This window comes from Somniosus microcephalus, chromosome 14 (assembly GCF_052327205.1).
Source record: "Somniosus microcephalus isolate GS21.2 chromosome 14, FLI_Smic_1.0, whole genome shotgun sequence".
NCBI classification, from domain to species: Eukaryota; Metazoa; Chordata; class Chondrichthyes; order Squaliformes; family Somniosidae; genus Somniosus; species Somniosus microcephalus.
In genome coordinates this window covers 37,774,251-37,796,134 of record NC_141000.1, presented here as the reverse complement: position 1 = coordinate 37,796,134, position 21,884 = coordinate 37,774,251, and the positions used below count along the sequence as shown (strand labels likewise).

The 21,884-nt window shown below is 55.8% G+C and overlaps 1 protein-coding gene across 1 annotated transcript in view; it reads left to right on the top strand.

Annotated features, from left to right (window-relative positions):
- Window positions 1-21,884, top strand: part of enox1 (ecto-NOX disulfide-thiol exchanger 1) — a 980,064-nt gene that overhangs the window by 375,127 nt on the left and 583,053 nt on the right. The window contains exon 8 of the mRNA XM_086006510.1: window positions 5,827-5,944. Coding sequence (XP_085862636.1) covers window positions 5,827-5,944 — 118 coding nt within the window. The remainder of the gene's footprint in view (window positions 1-5,826; window positions 5,945-21,884) is intronic.

Genomic DNA, 21,884 nt, shown 5'->3' with positions numbered 1-21,884 from the left:
CGTGCCCTCGATCACCTGTAATATCAAACACCCGGCAACACACTTCCCATCCGCGCCCTCGATCACCTGTAATATCAAACACTCGGCAACACACTTCCCATCCGCGCTCTCGATCACCTGTAATATCAAACACCCGGCAACACACAGCCCATCCGCGCCCTCGATCACCTGTAATATCAAACACCCGGCAACACACAGCCCATCCGCGCCCTCGATCACCTGTAATATCAAATACTCAGCAACACACAGCCCACCCGTGCCCTCGATCACCTGTAATATCAAACACCCGGCAACACACAGCCCATCCACGCTCTCGATCACCTGTAATATCAAACACTCAGCAACACACTTCCCATCCGCGCTCTCGATCACCTGTAATATCAAACACCCGGCAACACACAGCCCATCCGCGCCCTCGATCACCTGTAATGTCAAACACTCGGCAACACACTTCCCATCCGCACTCTTGATCATCTGTAATATCAAACACCCGGCAACACACAGCCCATCCGCGCCCTCGATCACCTGTAATATCAAACACCCAGCAACACCGGTGATCTCGAGCATCTTAAATTAGTTAATATTAAATAGAGGCATGGCAGGGCACCGCAGTCCCATGGAATCCACATCCTGTGCTATATGGGAACTCCAGGTCACTTCCCATGTCCTGGACAACCACATGTGCAGGAAATGTCATCAGCTGGAGGAGCTTGAACTTCCGGGTTTTGGAGCTTGAGCAGACGTTGGCATCACTGCAGTACAGCTGTGTGGCTGAGAGCTTTGTGGATAGCATGTTTCAAGAGGTGGTCACCCCGCAGCGTAAGAGTTTGCAGGCAGAGAGGAAATGGGTGACCGCCAGACAGACAAGAATGACCAGGCAGGTAGTGCAGGAGTCCCGAGAGCCTCTCATTCTCTAACCGGTATCCAGTGAATGCTGATGGTTCCTCTGGTGAGTAGAGCCAGAGCTAAGTCCACGGCACCATGGGTGGGTCAGCTGTACAAGCGGGGAGGAGGAAGATCGGGAAAGCAGTAGTGATAAGAAATTTATTACTTAGGGGAACAGACGGGTGTTTCTGCAGCCACAGACATGATTCCAGGATGGTATGTTGCCTCCTTACTGCCAGGGTCAAGGATGTCACTGAGCGGCTGCAGGACATTCTGAGGGGGGAGAGTGAACAGCCAGAGGTCGTGGTCCATATCGGTATCAACAACATAGGTAGAAAGAGGGATGAGGTCCTGCAGGGAGCCCGGAAAGAGGTTAAAAAGCAGGACCTCAAAAGTAGTATTCTCCGGATTATTCCCAGTGCCACAAGCTAGTGAGTATAGAAATAGAAGGATCGAGCGGATGAATCCATGGCTGGAGAGGTGGTGCAGAAGGGAGGGCTTTAGAATTCTGGGGCATTGGGACCGGTTCTGGGGGAGGTGGGACCTGTACAGGCCGGACAGGTTGCACCTGAACAGAGCCGGGACCAATACCCTCGCGGGGGCGGTAGGAGTTTGCTAGTGCTGTTGGGGAGGGTTTAAACTAATTTGGCAGGGGGATGGGCACCAGGATGTAGCATGAGAAAGGAGAAAACAAGGTGCACAAAGGATTGGGGGAGCCAGATAGCACTAAAATAAGAAATAGTACGGTATTAGATAGGGTCTGACTAAGAGAGAATACAAGAACGTCTAAGATAGGTTTACAGTGCATGTGTGTAAACGCACGAAGCATGGTAAATAAGGTTGGTGAGCTGCAGGCACAAATAGCCACATGGAAATATGATGTTGTGGGGATAACGGAGACCTGGCTCAAAAAAGGGCAGGATTGGGTACTAAATATTCCTGGTTATGAGGTGTTCAGGAAAAATATGAGGTGGGGTGGCAGTCTTGAGTAAGGAGAATATTACAGTGCTGGAGAGAGAAGATGTCCTGGAGGGGTTAAGGGCAGAATCTATTTGGTTAGATTTGAGAAACAATAGAGGTGCCATTACACTACTAGGTGTATTCTATAGGCCACCAACTCGTGGGAAGGATATAGAGGAGCAAATTTGCAGGGAAATTACAGAGAGGTGCAAGAACTATAGAGTAGTGATAATGGGGGATTTCAACTATCCATATAGACTGGGATAGTAATAGTGTAAAGGGCAGAGAGGGGGAAGAATTTCTGAAGTGTGTTCAGGAGAACTTTAATGATCAGTACGTTTCCAGCCCAATGAGGAAGGAGGTAATGCTGGAACTGGTCCTGGGGAATGAGGTGGGTCAAGTGGAGCAAGTGTCAGTAGGGGAACATTTAGGGAACAGCGATCATAGTATCATAAAGTTTAGATTAGCTATGGAAAAGGACAAGGAGCAATCTAGAGTAAAAGAAATTAATTGAAGGAGGGCCAATTTCAGTAGGTTGAGAATGGATCTGGCCCGGGTAAATTGGAATCAAAGATTGGCAGTCAAAACTGTAATTGAACAATGGGCTGCCTTTAAAGAGGAAGTGGTTCAGGTACAGTCGAGGTACATTCCCACGAGGGGGCAAGGTGATAAGGCAACCAAAGCCAGAGCTCCCTGGATGACAAAAGAGATAGAAAGATGAAGCAGAAAAAGCAGCTGTATGACAGATGTCAGGTCGAGAATACAAGTGAGAACAAGGCTGAATATGAGAATAGACTGGCAGCTAACATTAAAGGGAATCCAAAAGTCTTCTACGTGCATATAAATAATAAACAGGTTATAAGAGGATGGGTGGGGCCGATTAGGGACCAAAAATGAGACCTACACATGGAGGCAGAGGGCATGGCTAAAATACTAAATGAGTACTTTGCATCTGTCTTTACCAAGGAAGAAGATGCTGCCAAAATCATAGTGAAAGAAGAGGTAGTTGAGATACTGGATGGGATAAAAATTGATAAAGAGGAGGTACTAGAAAGGCTGGCTGTACTTAAAGTAGATAAGTCACCAGGACCAGATGGGATGAATCCTAGGTTGCTGAGGGAGGCAGCTGGTGGAATTTAAATTCAATTCAATTTAATTCTGGAATTAAATGTTAGTCTTAGTAATGGCGACCACGATACCATTGTCGATTGTTGCAAAAACCCATCTGGTTCACTAATGTCCTTTAGGGAAGGAAATCTGCCGTCCTTACCTGGTCTGGCCTACATGTGACTCCAGACCCACAGCAATGTGGTTGACTCTTAATGCCCTCTGAAATGGCCTAGCAAGCCACTCAGTTGTAAACAACCGCTACGAAAAACAATAAGAATAAAACCGGACGGACCACCCGGCAGCAACCTCGGCACCGGAAACGACAACAACAACGGCAAACCCAGCCCTGTAACTCCCTTCCTAACAGCATTGTGGGTGTACCTACACCATATGGACTGCAGCAGTTCAAGAAGGCGGCTCACCACCATCTTCTCAAGGGCAATTAGGGATGGGCACTAAATGCAGGCCTAGCTAGCCAGTGATGCCCACATCCCATCAATGAATTAAAAAAAAGGTAAGGGTGGAAATTGCGGAGGTACTGGCCATAATCTTCCAATCCTCCTCGGATATGTGGGTGGTGCCAAAGGACGGGAGGATTGCACATGTTACACCCTTGTTCAAAAAAAGGGAGTAAGGATAATCCCAGCAACTATAGACCAGTCAGTTTAACCTCGGTAGTGGGGAAGCTTTTAGAAACAATAATCCAGGACAAAATTAACAGTCATTTGGACACGTGTGGATTAATTAAGGAAAGCCAGCACAGATTTGTCAAAGGCAAATCATGTTTAACCAACTTGATTGAGTTTTTTGATGAGCTTGATGAGGGCAATGCGGTTGATGTGGTGTATATGGACTTCCAAAAGGCGTTTAATAAAGTGCCACATAATAGGCTCGGCAGCAAAGTTGAAGCCCATGGAATAAAAGGGACAGTGGCAGCATGGATACGAAATTGGCTAAGTGACAGGAAACAGAGGGTAGTGGTGAATGATTGTTTGTCAGACCCAGGGGTCGGTTCTAGGACCGCTGCTTTTCTTGATATATATTAATGAATTGGATGTGGGTGTACAGGGTGCAATTTCAAAATTTGTAGATGACACAAAACTTGAAAGTATAGGGAACAGTGAGGAGGCATAGTGGTTAGCACTGTTGCCTCACAGCGCCAGGGACCCGGGTTCGAATCCGGCCTCGGGTGACTGTCTGTGTGGAGTTTGCACATTCTCCCCGTGTTTGCGTGGGTTTCCTCCGGGTGCTCCGGTTTCCTCCCACAGTCCAAAGATGTGCGGGTTAGGATGATTGGCTATGATAAATTGACCCTTAGTGTTAGGGGGATTAAATATGTGGGGTTACGGGGATAGGGTGGGATATGTGTTGGTGTAGGGGTTACGGGGATCGGGTGGGATATGTGTCGGTGCAGGCTCGATGGGCCGAAATGGCCTCTATCTGCACTGTGGGGTTTCTGTGATTCTGTGATTCTGTGATAGTGATAGACTTCAAGGGGACATAGACAGACTGGTGGAATGGGCGGACACGTGGCAGATGAAATTTAACGCAGAAAAGTGCGAAGTGATACATTTTGGTGGGAAGAACGAGGAGAGGCAATATAAACTAAAGGGTACAATCCTAAAGAGGATGCATGAACAGAGAGACCTGGGGATATGTGTGCACAAATCGTTGAAGGTGGCAGGACAGGTTGAGAAAGTGGTTAAAAAAGCATACGGGATCCTGGGCTTCATAAATAGAGGCATTGGCCGGAATTTTCTGAGCTAAGAGCAGGTGGGGGGAAATTAAAGTTGAAAAAATGTGAAACCTGACCCCAACCGCCTCCAACCCACCCACTTTCAGCTTTCAGGAGGGATGGGGTGGGTGCGGGTGGCCAACCCACTGCCAAGAGGCGGGTTGGCAATTTACATATGATAATTAGGCTTGAAGCCTCTACTTTAACCTACTTTGCAGGTTTTACTGCAGGCAGCCAGGGTTCCCGGGGCTCGGGATTCTCCACAGCGTGCCGTGAAGCCAGACCTTCCGGGATTCCTGCCATCTCTCGGGTTCCCCCGCACCGTGCAGGTGGGACCTGGGAAAATTCAGCCCATAGAGTACAAAAGCAAGGAAGTTATGAACCTTTATAAAACACTGGTTTGGCCCCAACTGGAGTATTGTTTCCAATTCTGGGCACCGCACTTTAGGAAGGATGCGAAAGCCTTAGGGAGAGTGCGAAAAGATTTACAAGAATGATTCCAGGGATGAGGGACTTCAGTTACATGGATCGACTGGAGAAGTTGGGGTTGTTCTCCTTAGAGCAGAGAAGGTAGAGAGGAGATTTGATAGAGGTGTTTAAAATCATGAGGGGTCTGGACAGAGAAAATAGAGAGAATCTGTTCCCATTGGTGGAAGGGTCGAGAACCAGAGGACACAGATTTAAGGTGATTGGCAGAAGAACTAAAGGCGACCTGAGGAAATACTGCTTTACTCAGCGAGTGGTTAGGATCTGGAATGCACTGCCTGAAAGGGTGGTGGAGGCAGATTCAATCGTGGTTTTCAAAAGGGAATTGGATAAGTACCTGAAGGAAAAAATTGCAGGGCTTCGGGGAAAGGGCAGGGAAGTGGGACTAGCTGAAGTGCTCTTGAGGAGAGCTGGCACGGGCTCGACAGACCGAATGGCCTCCTTCAGTGCTGTAATCGTTCTATGATTCTAACACACAGTCCATCCCCGCTCGAGATCACCTGTAACATCAAACCTGTATTTTCGCAGGTAAGCGGTATTGTATCCTACCCAATATGAGAAATGTTTAATCCGAGCTAACTTTATTTTTTGACTACTTATCGTTCATGCCTGAATTCCTCGCAACAAAGCATTTCCCTCTTCAACAACAGGAAATCAGGAATGCGCATAGTGAAGAACTAATGGGAATTCGTCGTGAAGAGGAAATGGAAATGTCTGATGACGACTATGAAGAAAGCCCATCTAAACTCCCCAGAGTGGACGAGTCTGGTAAGGCTTTTCCGGCTATTTCCATTAATCGGTCAGTAAGCTTAGTATCTTAGTGAGAAGGGCTTAAAACTATCATATTAAAAAGTAGGAAAGTTTACTTGAGCTAATGCTATTGTTGTAGCAGAAAATAGGAAGTAAAGAACTGAACAATTTGTTCTACATTATTGGCCCTTTGATCAATGTGAGATCTTTCTACTGATCATAAACATAGTTACTAAACACAGGCCCCGAATTTCCTTTGGCCACAATGCTGGCAGTTACACCAGGACATTTCCCTCCTGCACTGACTGTGCCAGAGGTTGGAAGGTCAAAGGTAGGGCACTTCATTAGCTTGGGGCATCTCTGGTGTTTGCCTGCTCCATGCCAACAGAAACTCCAGCTTTCTTCTGGTTTTGAGAGTACGGGAGGTTGCCCAGGCCCCCCCAGTGCTGACAATGTTTCTGTCAGCCCCCTGAGCAAGGGGGCCAATCTGCGTTACTTTGAGAAAAGAATTCAGAGGCCTTTGAGGGTCCAGGCCACTTGCCGAGCCTTGACTCGGTGGTGGGCCCCACATACACCCTAGTGGAGGCTAGCATCTGTGTGCCTCAAATCACTCAGTGTACCGGGTGCCACACAAATGCCTGGCCCCGACTGAGGTGCACGAGCGAGATCTCTTGGCTGAGGGGATTCGCTGCCCTTGGCACCCACCTCCCCTGCTTGTCAGTTGCCATGTGAGGGGCATAATGGAAGCTCCCACAGGGCACTGAAGAAACTCCTGGACTGGCAGAGACCTAGAATAACCGGTTATAACTGCCCAGTATAATCGGGTCTCCTGCTGTTTCCCTAGGGAACCCGCAGGTCTCCCACCAAAGCTACAGTGGGAACCTCCCAACCCGCCCCTGCAGAACAGCCATAATTTCATTGAATGGCAGAACAGGCTTGAGGGGCTGAATGGCCGACTCCTGTTCCGATGTTCCTAGAATGTTCAGGGCTGCATTCTTTAGAGGTGATATTAGCACATTATTCTAGGTTGAAAGAATGACTAGGTGCGTGCTAATAGCATTGGTTTGCTGCTTAGAGCATCTGTATAAACAGCTCTGTACTTGCTCAAACTCAATCACTAGCTGCCCTTATAGAATACAAACTAAGCAGCCCCACACGATCTGCAGCGTTCCAGAAAGACAGACCATAATATTCTGAGAAATCAATGACGAATGAAACATTATTAGGAGACTTTGATATCTTGTGATAGCTATTGATTCCCTTTGCTCATTCTCCTGCAGTGCTTGAGACTTTGATGCCAGAATGTGATGTTGTGTTTAAAATATAACTGGTTCCTAACTGTAATCATGTTGGAAAATATTCAGGCCTCATTCAAGTGAACGACTCATTTTAATTCTTGTAATGCCAAGAAAGTAGAGTTCTTCACACGTTTAACAAAATGTTGAGAAGTATTAGAATTGATTACTTTATAAGATATGAGATGGGCAGCCTAGTTGGAAACATTAACTTCTTGTTGTTATCGCATGGAATCACTCTATAATTATAGACTGCCGTTGCATTCTCGTGCACTGTTGTGCAAATAATGTCTAAAGCAGTGTTCCATTTTCTTCGAGTTTCCTTTTGTTAAATTGTCTTCTCCATTTAGCATCCTTCACACACTGCAGGAGCCTGCCCCTTGCCCCATTGGTCTGAGGGAGTCACATGCTCAACACTGCAGGAGGTGATGTCATAAGTGTGACTGTTGCCCTGTGACTGGCTGTTCCTGTCATCAATAAAAGGGAAGAAGCATGGCCTCCACTAGCTGTGGCCTCAGCCAATGTGTCTCCAACTGCGTGATGTCCTCTTGAATTACCTCAGCGCCACACAACAGGTCCCTTAGATTCTCCAGCTTAGCTTCTCATTGTGCCATGACAAGGGGATATAACCTTAAAATCAGAGCCAGGCCGTTCAGGAGATCAGTTAGGAAAGACTGCTTCACACAAAGGGTGGTAAAAGTGTGGCACTCTCTCCCACAAAAAGCAGGAGATGCTAGCTCAATTAATTATTTTAAATCTATCTGGGATCGATAGATTATTACTAGCCAAAGGTATTAAGGGATATGGAGCCAAGGCGGGTGGATAAAATTCGGATACAAGTCAGCCATGACCTCATTGAATGACGGATCAGACTCGAGAGGCTGAATGGCCTCTGTTGTGTATGTACCTTTAAGAGAATAACTGGTCTCAGACTGCAGTACCGGCAGTGACCACCCCTGTATAAAAGGCGCTAGAGAGCCTCTGTTGGTTAGTTTTGTTTATGCCTTTCACCAGTAAAGATCTCTTTGTTTCTCTCCTGCTAGTCCGTGTCTCAATCATTCACGGACTTAACACTGGCGATGAGTTAGAAACGAACTTACCTGCAACTCAGCAGCAGCTCCGACGACGTGTTGAAGGTCGGAGCCAGAAGAAAGAAGGGAAAAAAAAAAAAATCGGCCATTGAAACTCGAGAAACGGGCGTCGACCGTCAATCATCGATTTCAAAACTTGCAGGAGAGACTGTCCAGAGCCAGGCTGGGTTCCTCAGTCCGTGGTTTCCCAGCTAATCGGGCTGGTGGCAGGTAGTGCTCCGATCCTTCCTGGGCTGCAACGGGGCCGGGCAGCGAGTTGGGAAGCAAGGAGAGAGAGAGAGGGTGGAGCATACAGGGCGCGGCCGGTGTTTCGAAGCTGGGCAGCGTTCGGACCTCAGAAGAGGGAGGGAAGTGTCCCAGAGGGTCCGCTCCACGACGGGAAGATAATAAAAGAAAATGAATTAATATTTAACGTGCAGGAAACCGTGGAAAGCAGCGCTAACAACAGCGGGGAAGAAGACAAAGCGCGGGAGGCGCCATTTTATTAAATCGGGGAAGAAGGCAAAGCGCGGGAGGCGCCATTTTACATTTGCAAGATGCCGAAGACTGGCTGTATCACTGCTTTTGATAATACAATAGAGGACTGGACCACGTATGTGGAAAGAGTCGAGGTATAGTTCGAGGCAAATGAAATAGCGGAGGGGAAAAAGGCATCAATATTGCTAAACTTAATGGGCACTAGAACGTACGGCCTATTGCGGGATCTGATTACTCCAGCCAAACCGAAGGCGAAGAGTTTTAACGAAATTGTTGCTGTTCTACAGGAGCACTTAAACCCTGCACCGCTGTTGATAGCAGAAAGATTTAAATTCCACAGGAGAACTCAGCACAAAGATGAGAGCAATGCTGAGCATCTTACGGAACTACGCAAGCTATCAAAGCACTGCCAGTTCGGAGCAGGACTGGCAGATACCCTACGGGACAAATTTGTCTGTGGACTCCTGAGTGAAGGAACACAGAAGAAGTTACTCGCAGAAAAAGAGCTGACGCTAGATAAGGCTTTCAGCGTGGCAGTATCGTATGAAGCAGCAGCCAGGGGAGCTGCAGAAATTCAACAAAATCCACAGGAATACGGCACCCACGAAATGACACGGGGATTTGCAAAATGTTATCGCTGCGGCAGAACTAACCATGACCAGAAGGACTGCTGGTCCAAAGACAAAATATGCAGACAATGCGGGAAGATTGGACACATTGCACGAGTTTGTAGGTCTGGGAAGAAGACCAGCGACAACAAAAAGGCTACTAAGGAACCGTACAAGAAAGTACAAAAGATGACGGACAGTAGTTCCGAAGACCAGATGAGCGATAGTGAATCCGGAAACAGAAGACTAAGCTGTCTCAAACTTCACAATGTAATCGCAAAAGAGGATCACTGAACCATTTGGGTCACTCTCACGATAGCAGGGTCCCAAGTTAAAATGGAATTGGATACAGGATCAGCGCTAACCGTCATGAATCGACGAGACTACGAGCGGCTATTTTCACACATACCCTTGAGAGAGACATCCATCGTCTTGACGACGTATACAGGGCAAAAAGTATACCCCAGGGGAAAAATAAGGGTGCCTGTCGAATACAATGGCAAGAAAATACGGAAATTGTATCTCTACATACTGCCAAATGGTGGACCACCGTTATTGGGACGGGAATGGATCAGGAAGATAAACTTAGATTGGCATTCCATTCATGCAATGACGGTGGACGGTAAAAAAGATGAAGACGTCACTCCTGGATGATTGTCAACAATCTTAGCTAACGCCAAAGAGGTATTTCAACAAGAACTGGGCACGCTTAAAGGCGTAACCGCCTCGATAAAAATAGAAGAGAATGCAGTTCCCAAGTTTTTCAAAGCGAGACCGGTACCATATGCAATTCGCCCAGCCGTCGAGGCAGAGCTGGAGAATCTGGAGAAGGCGGGCATGTTGTCTAAGGTCGACTGGAGCGAGTGGGCGACACCCATCGTTCCTGTCATGAAGAAAACGTCAACCAATAAGTCCGGAGAGCCAAGGAAGATTTGCATCTGTGGGGATTTCAAGGTGACGGTGAACCCTATCCTTCGCACAGTACAATATCCTCTTCCAAGGATAGAAGACATATTCGCCTCGCTGTCTGGAGGGAAGCGTTTTACAAAAATTGACCTAGCACAAGCATATTTGCAGATGGAGGTTGAAGAGTCCTCTAGGAAGTATCTCACGATAAACACTCACAAAGGTCTTTACCAATATCATCGATTGGTATTCGGAGTAGCATCGGCTCCGGCGATATGGCAAACAGCGATGGAACAAGTCCTGCAAGGGATTCCGGGGACTCAGTGTTACTTGGACGACATCCTTGTAACAGGTGAAGATGACAGTGAACACCTTAACAACCTAGAACAGGTGCTCACTAGACTACGGGAACATGGGCTGCGAGCCAACTGCCCCAAGTGCGAATTTTTTAAGAAACAGATATCGTATTGTGGCCACGTGATTGATGAAGAGGGGTTACATAAGTCCCCTGACAAAATTGAAGCGGTTGTTAAGGCCCCAGCGCCTGAAAATGTGTCGCAACTGAGGTCATTCCTTGGGTTGGTGAATTACTATCATAAGTTTTTGCCGAATTGGTCGACAATTTTGCACCCACTGAACGCCCTGCTACGAACGGGGGTAGCATGGAAATGGAGCGATGATTGTAAGCGTGCTTTTCAGAAGAGTAAGGACTTAATCACTTCAAAGGAAGTATTGGCTCATTACAACCCAGCACTGCCAATCAGGCTGGCGTGTGATGCGTCTCCCTACGGCATTGGGGCGGTACTGTCACATAAATTCCTTGATGGTTCGGAGAGGCCGATAGCTTTTGCGTCACGCTCGTTAACTTCTGCCGAGCGTAACTACGCTCAGATTGACAGAGAGGCCCTCAGCCTAGTGTGGGGGGTGAAGAAGTTCAATCACTATCTGCACGGTCAAAAATTTACTCTACTAACCAATCATCAACCTCTTGTCTCCATTTTCAACCCTCAGAAGGGCGTACCGATAATGACAGCACAACGGCTGCAAAGATGGTCCCTTTTCCTAGGGGCACACCAATATGACATCGAGTACAAAGGAACTAAACAGCATGGAAATGCTGATGGATTGTCACGCCTACCGTTGCCGACGGTGGAAGAAGAAGACCTTGCAGTGGATCCAATGGAGGTATTCCACTCGACCATAGTCGAATGTCTCCCTGTGACGAATGCAAACATAGAAAAGGAAACACGGAATGACCCGACACTATCACGGGTCTATGATTTAACGGTGAAGGGATGGCCAGCACATGGCGAACCACTGCTGCCAGCATTCTCGCCGAGAAGAGAACAGCTGTCAGTGTGCAGAGGAACCTTGATGTGTGGATCCAGAGTAGTAATTCCACCTAAGCTGACGGATAGAGTGCTCAATGAGCTTCATGAGGGTCATCTGGGTGGGGTAAAAATGAAGAGCTTAGCCAGAGCGTTTTTGTGGTGGCCGGGAATCGATAGAGAAATCGAAGAGATGACCAAGAGCTGTGCAGGATGCCAGAAGGTCCAAAACGCCCCACCACAAGCTCCTCTGCATCCATGGGAGTGGCCCTCATCTCCATGGCAAAGGGTGCACATTGATTTTGCTGGTCCCTTCATGGACTCAATGTTTTTAATTGCGGTGGATGCACATTCAAAGTGGCCAGAGGTAATAAAAATGTCCTCAACCACCACGGAAAATACTATCACAGTTCTACGAACCATATTCGCCAGGAATGGGCTGCCTGAACAGATTTGCTCTGACAATGGACCACAGTTTGTGTCTGAAGAGTTCCGGAGGTTCTTAAAGAACAATGGTGTTAAGCATTACACATCTACCCCATATCATCCAGCCACTAATGGATTGGCCGAGAGGTTTGTCCAAACATTCAAGAAGGCTATCAAGGCAATGTGTAATGAAGATATACCCCTACAACACAAGGTGGACAACTTCTTGTTTGCCTACCGGAATGCGACACATGCGGTTACCAACCAAACTCCAGCCATGATGTTCTTCAATCGAAGACTACGATGCCACTTGGATTTGGTTAAGCCAAACGTCCGAAGAGATGTGGAGAACAGGCAGTTTCAGAATATGAATGAAAGGCCGACCAGGAGTTTTAAGATAGGTCAACCAGTTTTGGCCCGGGACTACCGCACTGAGAAATGGCAGCCAGGAACGATTTGTACACGACAAGGACCTCTCATGTATACCGTGGACGTTGGGGAGAGCATTGTAAGACGCCATGCTGACCAGATTCTAGGGTCACTGGAAAACGTCAACTCCACACCACGATCTGATACACCTGGTAATGAAATCGACGTTCCAATTGCAGCTACCGCAGAACCGGTAATATTGGAAGCAGATGAACCAAACAACGACATTGATTCCGACTCAACATTGCCAGAAGAACCTGTTACCCCAAAGAGGCGTTATCCAGACAGAATCAGGAAGCCTCCTCAAAGACTGAACTTATAATTGCTTAAACTTAACCACTGTATCTAGTAACAGTAATTGTGATTGTAATTCGTTATCATTTAGTTGTTAAATGAATGTTATGTACTGTTTATCTAAAAGGGGAGGAATTGTTGTGTATGTACCTTTAAGAGAATAACTGGTCTCAGACTGCAGTACTGGCAGTGACCACCCCTGTATAAAAGGTGCTAGAGAGCCTCTGTTGGTTAGTTTCGTTTATGCCTTTCACCAGTAAAGATCTCTTTGTTTCTCTCCTGCTAGTCCGTGTCTCAATCATTCACGGACTTAACAGACTCCTCCTGTTCTTATGTTCATTGTGGTCCGTGACAATAAAATCATAAGTAACTTTAACAAGATGTGACGTCAGCTAGTAAAACTAAGGGAATGGCTGCATCAATTCAGTCAAAGGCTTTCAGCCTGTAAAAACAGCCAAGATCCAAATACACCAGATCATAATGTTAATCATTGCCAACCCTTGTTTTGGGTTTTACAAAGATACGGAAAGAAGGACGGGAAAAGACCATTACAGACCACTCCATCCAGACATGGTGCAGTTTTGTGCACTATTGACCTCCATCACCAGCTCCCCACACCCACCATGCCCAGTCCCCACCCACCACGCCCTCCCCCACCCCGTACCCTCACCCCCACACTCAGACTGACCAGCATGAATGCGTAGATTATCTGCTTCAGGCTGTGAGTCTACCTCAGCACCTGTCCCCTCATCAAATTGATCGCTGCTTTGTCCTGTTCATCAACTAGGATGTCTAACAAATGGATATCTTGTCCCATCGGGTCACTGCCAGCCCACCTCTGCTCAACACCTCAAATTTACCATGCCATTCGTCGGTTTTCCCAGGATCTAACGTTTAGCAGGTGCAGCACCTCAGCAAGGTTAGACACTTCGGGACAGAATTCAACAACAGCAAGAGCATAGAACGGGTGGCAGCGGATCAGCCGCTCGTCACACCCAACACCCCATCACCCAGCACCCCATCACCCCGCACCCCATCACCCAGCACCCCATCACCCCGCACCCCATCACCCCGCACTCCATCACCCCGCACCCCATCACCCTGCATCCATCACCCCGCACTCCATCACCCCGCACCCCATCACCCCGCACCCCATCACCCCGCACTCCATCACCCCGCACTCCATCACCCCGCACCCCATCACCCAGCACCCCATCACCCCGCACCCCATCACCCCGCACTCCATCACCCCGCACCCCATCACCCCGCACTCCATCACCCCGCACCCCATCACCCCGCACCCCATCACCCAGCACCCCATCACCCCGCACCCCATCACCCCGCACTCCATCACCCCGCACCCCATCACCCCGCACCCCATCACCCCGCTCCCCATCACCCCGCACCCCATCAACCCGCACTCCATCACCCCGCACCCCATCACCCCGCACTCCATCACCCAGCACCCCATCACCCCGCACCCCATCACCCCGCACCCCATCACCCCGCACTCCATCACCCCGCACCCCATCACCCCGCACTCCATCACCCCGCACCCCATCACCCCGCACCCCATCACCCAGCACCCCATCACCCCGCACCCCATCACCCCGCACTCCATCACCCCGCACCCCATCACCCCGCACCCCATCACCCCGCTCCCCATCACCCCGCACTCCATCACCCCGCACTCCATCACCCCGCACCCCATCACCCCGCACCCCATCACCCCGCACTCCATCACCCCGCACTCCATCACCCCGCACCCCATCACCCAGCACCCCATCACCCCGCACCCCATCACCCCGCACCCCATCACCCCGCACTCCATCACCCCGCAACCCATCACCCCGCACCCCATCACCCCGCACCCCATCACCCCGCACTCCATCACCCCGCACCCCATCACCCCGCACCCCATCACCCCGCACCCCATCACCCAGCACCCCATCACCCCGCACCCCATCACCCCGCACTCCATCACCCCGCACTCCATCACCCCGCACCCCATCACCCCGCACCCCATCACCCCGCACCCCATCACCCCGCACTCCATCACCCCGCACCCCATCACCCCGCACCCCATCACCCCGCACTCCATCACCCCGCACCCCATCACCCCGCACCCCATCACCCCGCACCCCATCACCCCGCACCCCAACACCCCGCACCCCATCACCCCGCACCCCATCACCCCGCACTCCATCACCCCGCACTCCATCACCCCGCACCCCATCACCCCGCACTCCATCACCCCGCACTCCATCACCCCGCACTCCATCACCCCGCACCCCATCACCCCGCACCCCATCACCCCGCACCCCATCACCCCGCACCCCCATCACCCCGCACTCCATCACCCCGCACTCCATCACCCCGCACTCCATCACCCCGCACCCCATCACCCCGCACTCCATCACCCCGCACTCCATCACCCCGCACCCCATCACCCCGCACCCCATCACCAAGCACCCCATCACCCCGCACCCCATCACCCCGCACTCCATCACCCCGCACTCCATCACCCCGCACCCCATCACCCCGCACCCCATCACCCCGCACTCCATCACCCAGCACCCCATCACCCCGCACCCCATCACCCCGCACCCCATCACCCCGCACTCCATCACCCCGCACCCCATCACCCCGCACCCCATCACCCCGCACCCCATCACCCCGCACTCCATCACCCCGCACTCCATCACCCCGCACCCCATCACCCCGCACTCCATCACCCCGCACCCCATCACCCCGCACTCCATCACCCCGCACCCCATCACCCCGCACCCCATCACCCCGCACCCCATCACCCCGCACTCCATCACCCCACACCCCATCACCCCGCACTCCATCACCCCACACCCCATCACCCCGCACTCCATCACCCTGCACCCCATCACCCCATCACCCTGCACTCCATCACCCCGCACCCCATCACCCCGCACTCCATCACCCAGCACCACATCACCCCGCACCCCATCACCCCGCACTCCATCACCCCGCACTCCATCACCCCACACCCCATCACCCCGCACCCCATCACCCCGCACCCCATCACCCCGCACTCCATCACCCAGCACCCCATCACCCCGCACCCCATCACCCCGCACCCCATCACCCCGCACTCCATCACCCAGCACCCCATCACCCCGCACCCCATCACCCCGCACCCCATCACCCCGCACCCCATCACCCCGCACCCCAACACCCCGCACCCCATCACCCCGCACCCCATCACCCCGCACCCCATCACCCTGCACCCCATCACCCCGCACTCCATCACCCCGCACCCCATCACCCCGCACTCCATCACCAAGCACCCCATCACCCCGCACCCCATCACCCCGCACTCCATCACCCCACACCCCATCACCCCGCACTCCATCACCCTGCACCCCATCACCCTGCACCCCATCACCCCGCACTCCATCACCCCGCACCCCATCACCCCGCACCCCATCACCCCGCACCCCATCACCCCGCACTCCATCACCCCGCACTCCATCACCCTGCACCCCATCACCCCGCACCCCATCACCCCGCACTCCATCACCCCGCACCCCAGCACCCCGCACCCCATCACCCTGCACCCCATCACCCCGCACCCCATCACCCCGCACCCCGCACCCCATCACCCCGCACTCCATCACCCCGCACTCCATCACCCCGCACTCCATCACCCCGCACTCCATCACCCCGCACCCCATCACCCCGCACTCCATCACCCCGCACCCCATCACCCCGCACCCCATCACCCCGCACTCCATCACCCCGCACCCCATCACCCCGCACCCCATCACCCCGCACTCCATCACCCCGCACCCCATCACCCCGCACCCCATCACCCCGCACTCCATCACCCCGCACCCCATCACCCCGCACTCCATCACCCCGCACCCCATCACCCCGCACCCCATCACCCCGCACCCCATCACCCCGCACCCCATCACCCCGCACCCCATCACCCCGCACTCCATCACCCCGCACTCCATCACCCCGCACCCCATCACCCCGCACCCCATCACCCCGCACCCCATCACCCCGCACCCCATCACCCTGCACCCCATCACCCTGCACCCCATCACCCCGCACCCCATCACCCCGCACCCCATCACCCCGCACCCCATCACACTGCACCCCATCACCCCGCACCCCATCACCCCGCACCCCATCACCCCGCACCCCATCACCCCGCACCCATCACCCCGCACCCCATCACCCTGCACCCCATCACCCCGCACCCCATCACCCCGCACCCCATCACCCCGCACCCCACCACCCCGCACTCCATCACCCCGCACCCCATCACCCAGCACCCCATCACCAAGCACCCCATCACCCCGCACCCCCCCATCACCCTGCACCCCATCACCCTGCACCCCATCACCCCGCACCCCATCACCCCGCACCCCATCACCCCGCACCCCATCACCCCGCACCCCATCACCCTGCACCCATCACCCCGCACCCCATCACCCCGCACCCCATCACCCCGCACCCCACCACCCCGCACTCCATCACCCCGCACCCCATCACCCAGCACCCCATCACCAAGCACCCATCACCCGCACCCCATCACCCTGCACCCCATCACCCTGCACCCCATCACCCCGCACCCCATCACCCCGCACCCCATCACCCCGCACCCCATCACCCAGCACCCCATCACCAAGCACCCCATCACCCCGCACCCATCACCCTGCACCCCATCACCCTGCACCCCATCACCCTGCACCCCATCACCCGCACCCCATCACCCGCACTCCATCACCCCGCACCCCATCACCCCGCACCCCATCACCCCGCACCCCATCACCCCGCACCCCATCACCCCGCACCCCATCACCCCGCACCCCATCACCCAGCACCCCATCACCCCGCACCCCATCACCCCGCACCCCATCACCCCGCACCCCATCACCCCGCACCCCATCACCCCGCACCCCATCACCCCGCACCCCATCACCCCGCACCCCATCACCCCCGCACCCCATCACCCTGCACCCCATCACCCGCACCCCATCACCCCGCACCCCATCACCCCGCACCCCACCACCCGCACTCCATCACCCCGCACCCCATCACCCAGCACCCCATCACCAAGCACCCCATCACCCCGCACCCATCACCCTGCACCCCATCACCCTGCACCCCATCACCCCGCACCCATCACCCCGCACCCCATCACCCCGCACCCCATCACCCCGCACTCCATCACCCCGCACTCCATCACCCCGCACTCCATCACCCCGCACTCCATCACCCCGCACTCCATCACCCCGCACCCCATCACCCTGCACCCCATCACCCCCGCCCATCACCCCACTCCATCACCCGCACTCCATCACCCGCACTCCATCACCCCGCACTCCATCACCCCGCACCCCATCACCCCGCACCCCATCACCCCGCACCCCATCACCCCGCACCCCATCACCCGCACCCCATCACCCTGCACCCCATCACCCCCGCACCCCATCACCCGCACCCATCACCCGCACCCCACCACCCCGCACTCCATCACCCCGCACCCCATCACCCAGCACCCCATCACCAAGCACCCCATCACCCCGCACCCCATCACCCTGCACCCCATCACCCCGCACCCCATCACCCAGCACCCCATCACCAAGCACCCCATCACCCCCGCACCCCATCACCCCGCACCCCATCACCCTGCACCCCATCACCCTGCACCCCATCACCCCGCAACCCCATCACACCGCACCCATCACCCCGCACCCCATCACCTGCACCCCCATCACCCTGCACCCCATCACCCCGCACCCCATCACCCCGCACTCCATCACCCCGCACTCCATCACCCCGCGTTCCATCACCCCGCACCCCATCACCCCGCACTCCATCACCCCGCACCCCTCACCCCGCACTCCATCACCCGCACCCCATCACCCCGCGTTCCATCACCCCGCACCCCATCACCCCGCACTCCATCACCCCGCGTTCCATCACCCCGCACCCCATCACCCTGCATCCATCACCCCGCACTCCATCACCCCGCACCCCATCACCCTGCATCCATCACCCCGCACTCCATCACCCCGCACCCCATCACCCCGCACCCCATCACCCCGCACTCCATCACCCCGCACTCCATCACCCCGCACTCCATCACCCCGCACTCCATCACCCCGCACCCCATCACCCCGCACCCCATCACCCCGCACCCCATCACCCCGCACTCCATCACCCCGCACCCCATCACCCCGCACCCCATCACCCCGCACTCCATCACCCCGCACTCCATCACCCCGCACCCCATCACCCCACACCCCATCACCCCGCACCCCATCACCCCGCACCCCATCACCCCGCACCCCATCACCCCGCACTCCATCACCCCGCACTCCATCACCCCGCACCCCATCACCCTGCACCCCATCACCCCGCACTCCATCACCCAGCACCCCATCACCCCGCACCCCATCACCCCGCACTCCATCACCCCGCACTCCATCACCCCGCACCCCATCACCCCGCACTCCATCACCCCGCACTCCATCACCCCGCACTCCATCACCCCGCACTCCATCACCCCGCACTCCATCACCCCGCACCCCATCACCCCGCACTCCATCACCCCGCACCCCATCACCCCGCACTCCATCACCCCGCACCCCATCACCCCGCACTCCATCACCCCGCACCCCATCACCCCGCACCCCATCACCCCGCACTCCATCACCCCGCACCCCATCACCCCGCACCCCATCACCCCGCACCCCATCACCCCGCACCCCATCACCCCGCACTCCATCACCCCGCACCCCATCACCCCGCACTCCATCACCCCGCACCCCATCACCCTGCACCCCATCACCCCGCACCCCATCACCCCGCACCCCATCACCCCGCACCCCATCACCCCGCACCCCATCACCCCGCACCCCATCACCCCGCACTCCAACACCCCGCACTCCATCACCCCGCACCCCATCACCCCGCACCCCATCACCCCGCACTCCATCACCCCGCACCCCATCACCCCGCACCCCATCACCCCGCACTCCATCACCCCGCACCCCATCACCCCGCACCCCATCACCCCGCACTCCATCACCCCGCACTCCATCACCCCGCACCCCATCACCCCGCACTCCATCACCCCGCACTCCATCACCCCGCACCCCATCACCCCGCACCCCATCACCAAGCACCCCATCACCCCGCACCCCATCACCCAGCACCCCATCACCCCGCACTCCAACACACCGCACTCCATCACCCCGCACCCCATCACCCCGCACCCCATCACCCCGCACTCCATCACCCCGCACCCCATCACCCCGCACCCCATCACCCCGCACCCCATCACCCAGCACCCCATCACCCCGCACCCCATCACCCCGCACCCCATCACCCCGCACTCCATCACCCCGCACCCCATCACCCCGCACCCCATCACCCCGCACCCCATCACCCCGCACTCCATCACCCCGCACCCCATCACCCCGCACCCCATCACCCCGCACTCCATCACCCCGCACCCCATCACCCCGCACCCCATCACCCCGCACTCCATCACCCCGCACCCCATCACCCCGCACCCCATCACCCCGCACCCCATCACCCCGCACTCCATCACCCAGCACCCCATCACCCTGCACCCCATCACCCCGCACCCCATCACCCCGCACTCCATCACCCCGCACCCCATCACCCCGCACCCCATCACCCCGCACCCCATCACCCAGCACCCCATCACCCCGCACTCCATCACCCCGCACTCCATCACCCCGCACCCCATCACCCCGCACCCCATCACCCCGCACCCCATCACCCCGCACCCCATCACCCCGCACTCCATCACCCCCGCACCCCATCACCCCGCACTCCATCACCCCGCACTCCATCACCCCGCACTCCATCACCCCGCACCCCATCACCCCGCACCCCATCACCCCGCACTCCATCACCCCGCACTCCATCACCCCGCACTCCATCACCCCGCACTCCATCACCCCGCACCCCATCACCCCGCACTCCATCACCCCGCACTCCATCACCCCGCACCCCATCACCCCGCACCCCATCACCCCGCACCCCATCACCCCGCACCCCATCACCCCGCACTCCATCACCCCGCACCCCATCACCCCGCACCCCATCACCCCGCACTCCATCACCCCGCACCCCATCACCCCGCACCCCATCACCCCGCACCCCATCACCCCGCACCCCATCACCCCGCACCCCATCACCCTGCACCCCATCACCCTGCAGCCCATCACCCCGCACTCCATCACCCCGCACCCCATCACCCCGCACCCCATCACCCTGCACCCCATCACCCCGCACCCCATCACCCCGCACTCCATCACCCCGCACCCCATCACCCCGCACCCTCCCCTGTAACGCCCCGCATCATCCGCCTTCATCCCCCTCATCAACCCCCCGTCACAGCCACCATCACAGCCCCACTGTCACCCCCCGTCACCCCGTCACAGCCACCATCACAGCCCCACTGTCACCCCCGTCACCCCATCACAGCCCCACCATCACCCCCCCCCCATCACACCCCCCGTCACCCCCGTCACACCCCCCCCCCCCAGTCACCCCCACATCACACCCCACCCCGGTCACCCCCATGCCACACAACCCCCGGTCACCCCCACGTCACACAACCCCCAGTCACCCCCACATCACAACACCCCCCCCCGGTCACCCCCACGTCACACAACCCCCGGTCACCCCCCACATCACAACACCCCCCCCCCCGGTCACCCCCACGCCACACAACCCCCGGTCACCCCCACATCACAACACCCCCCCCCCCCGGTCACCCCCACGCCACACAACCCCCGGTCACCCCCACATCACAACCCCCCCCCCCCCGGTCACCCCCACGCCACACAACCCCTGGTCACCCCCACATCACAACACCCCCCCCCCGGTCACCCCCTCGCCATACAACCCCCGGTCACCCCCACATCACCCCCCCCCCCCGGTCTCCCCCACGCCACACAACCCCTGGTCACCCCCACGTCACACCCCCCCCCCCGGTCACCCCCACGTCACACAACCCCCAGTCACCCCCACATCACAACCCCCCCCCCCCGGTCACCCCCACGTCACACAACCCC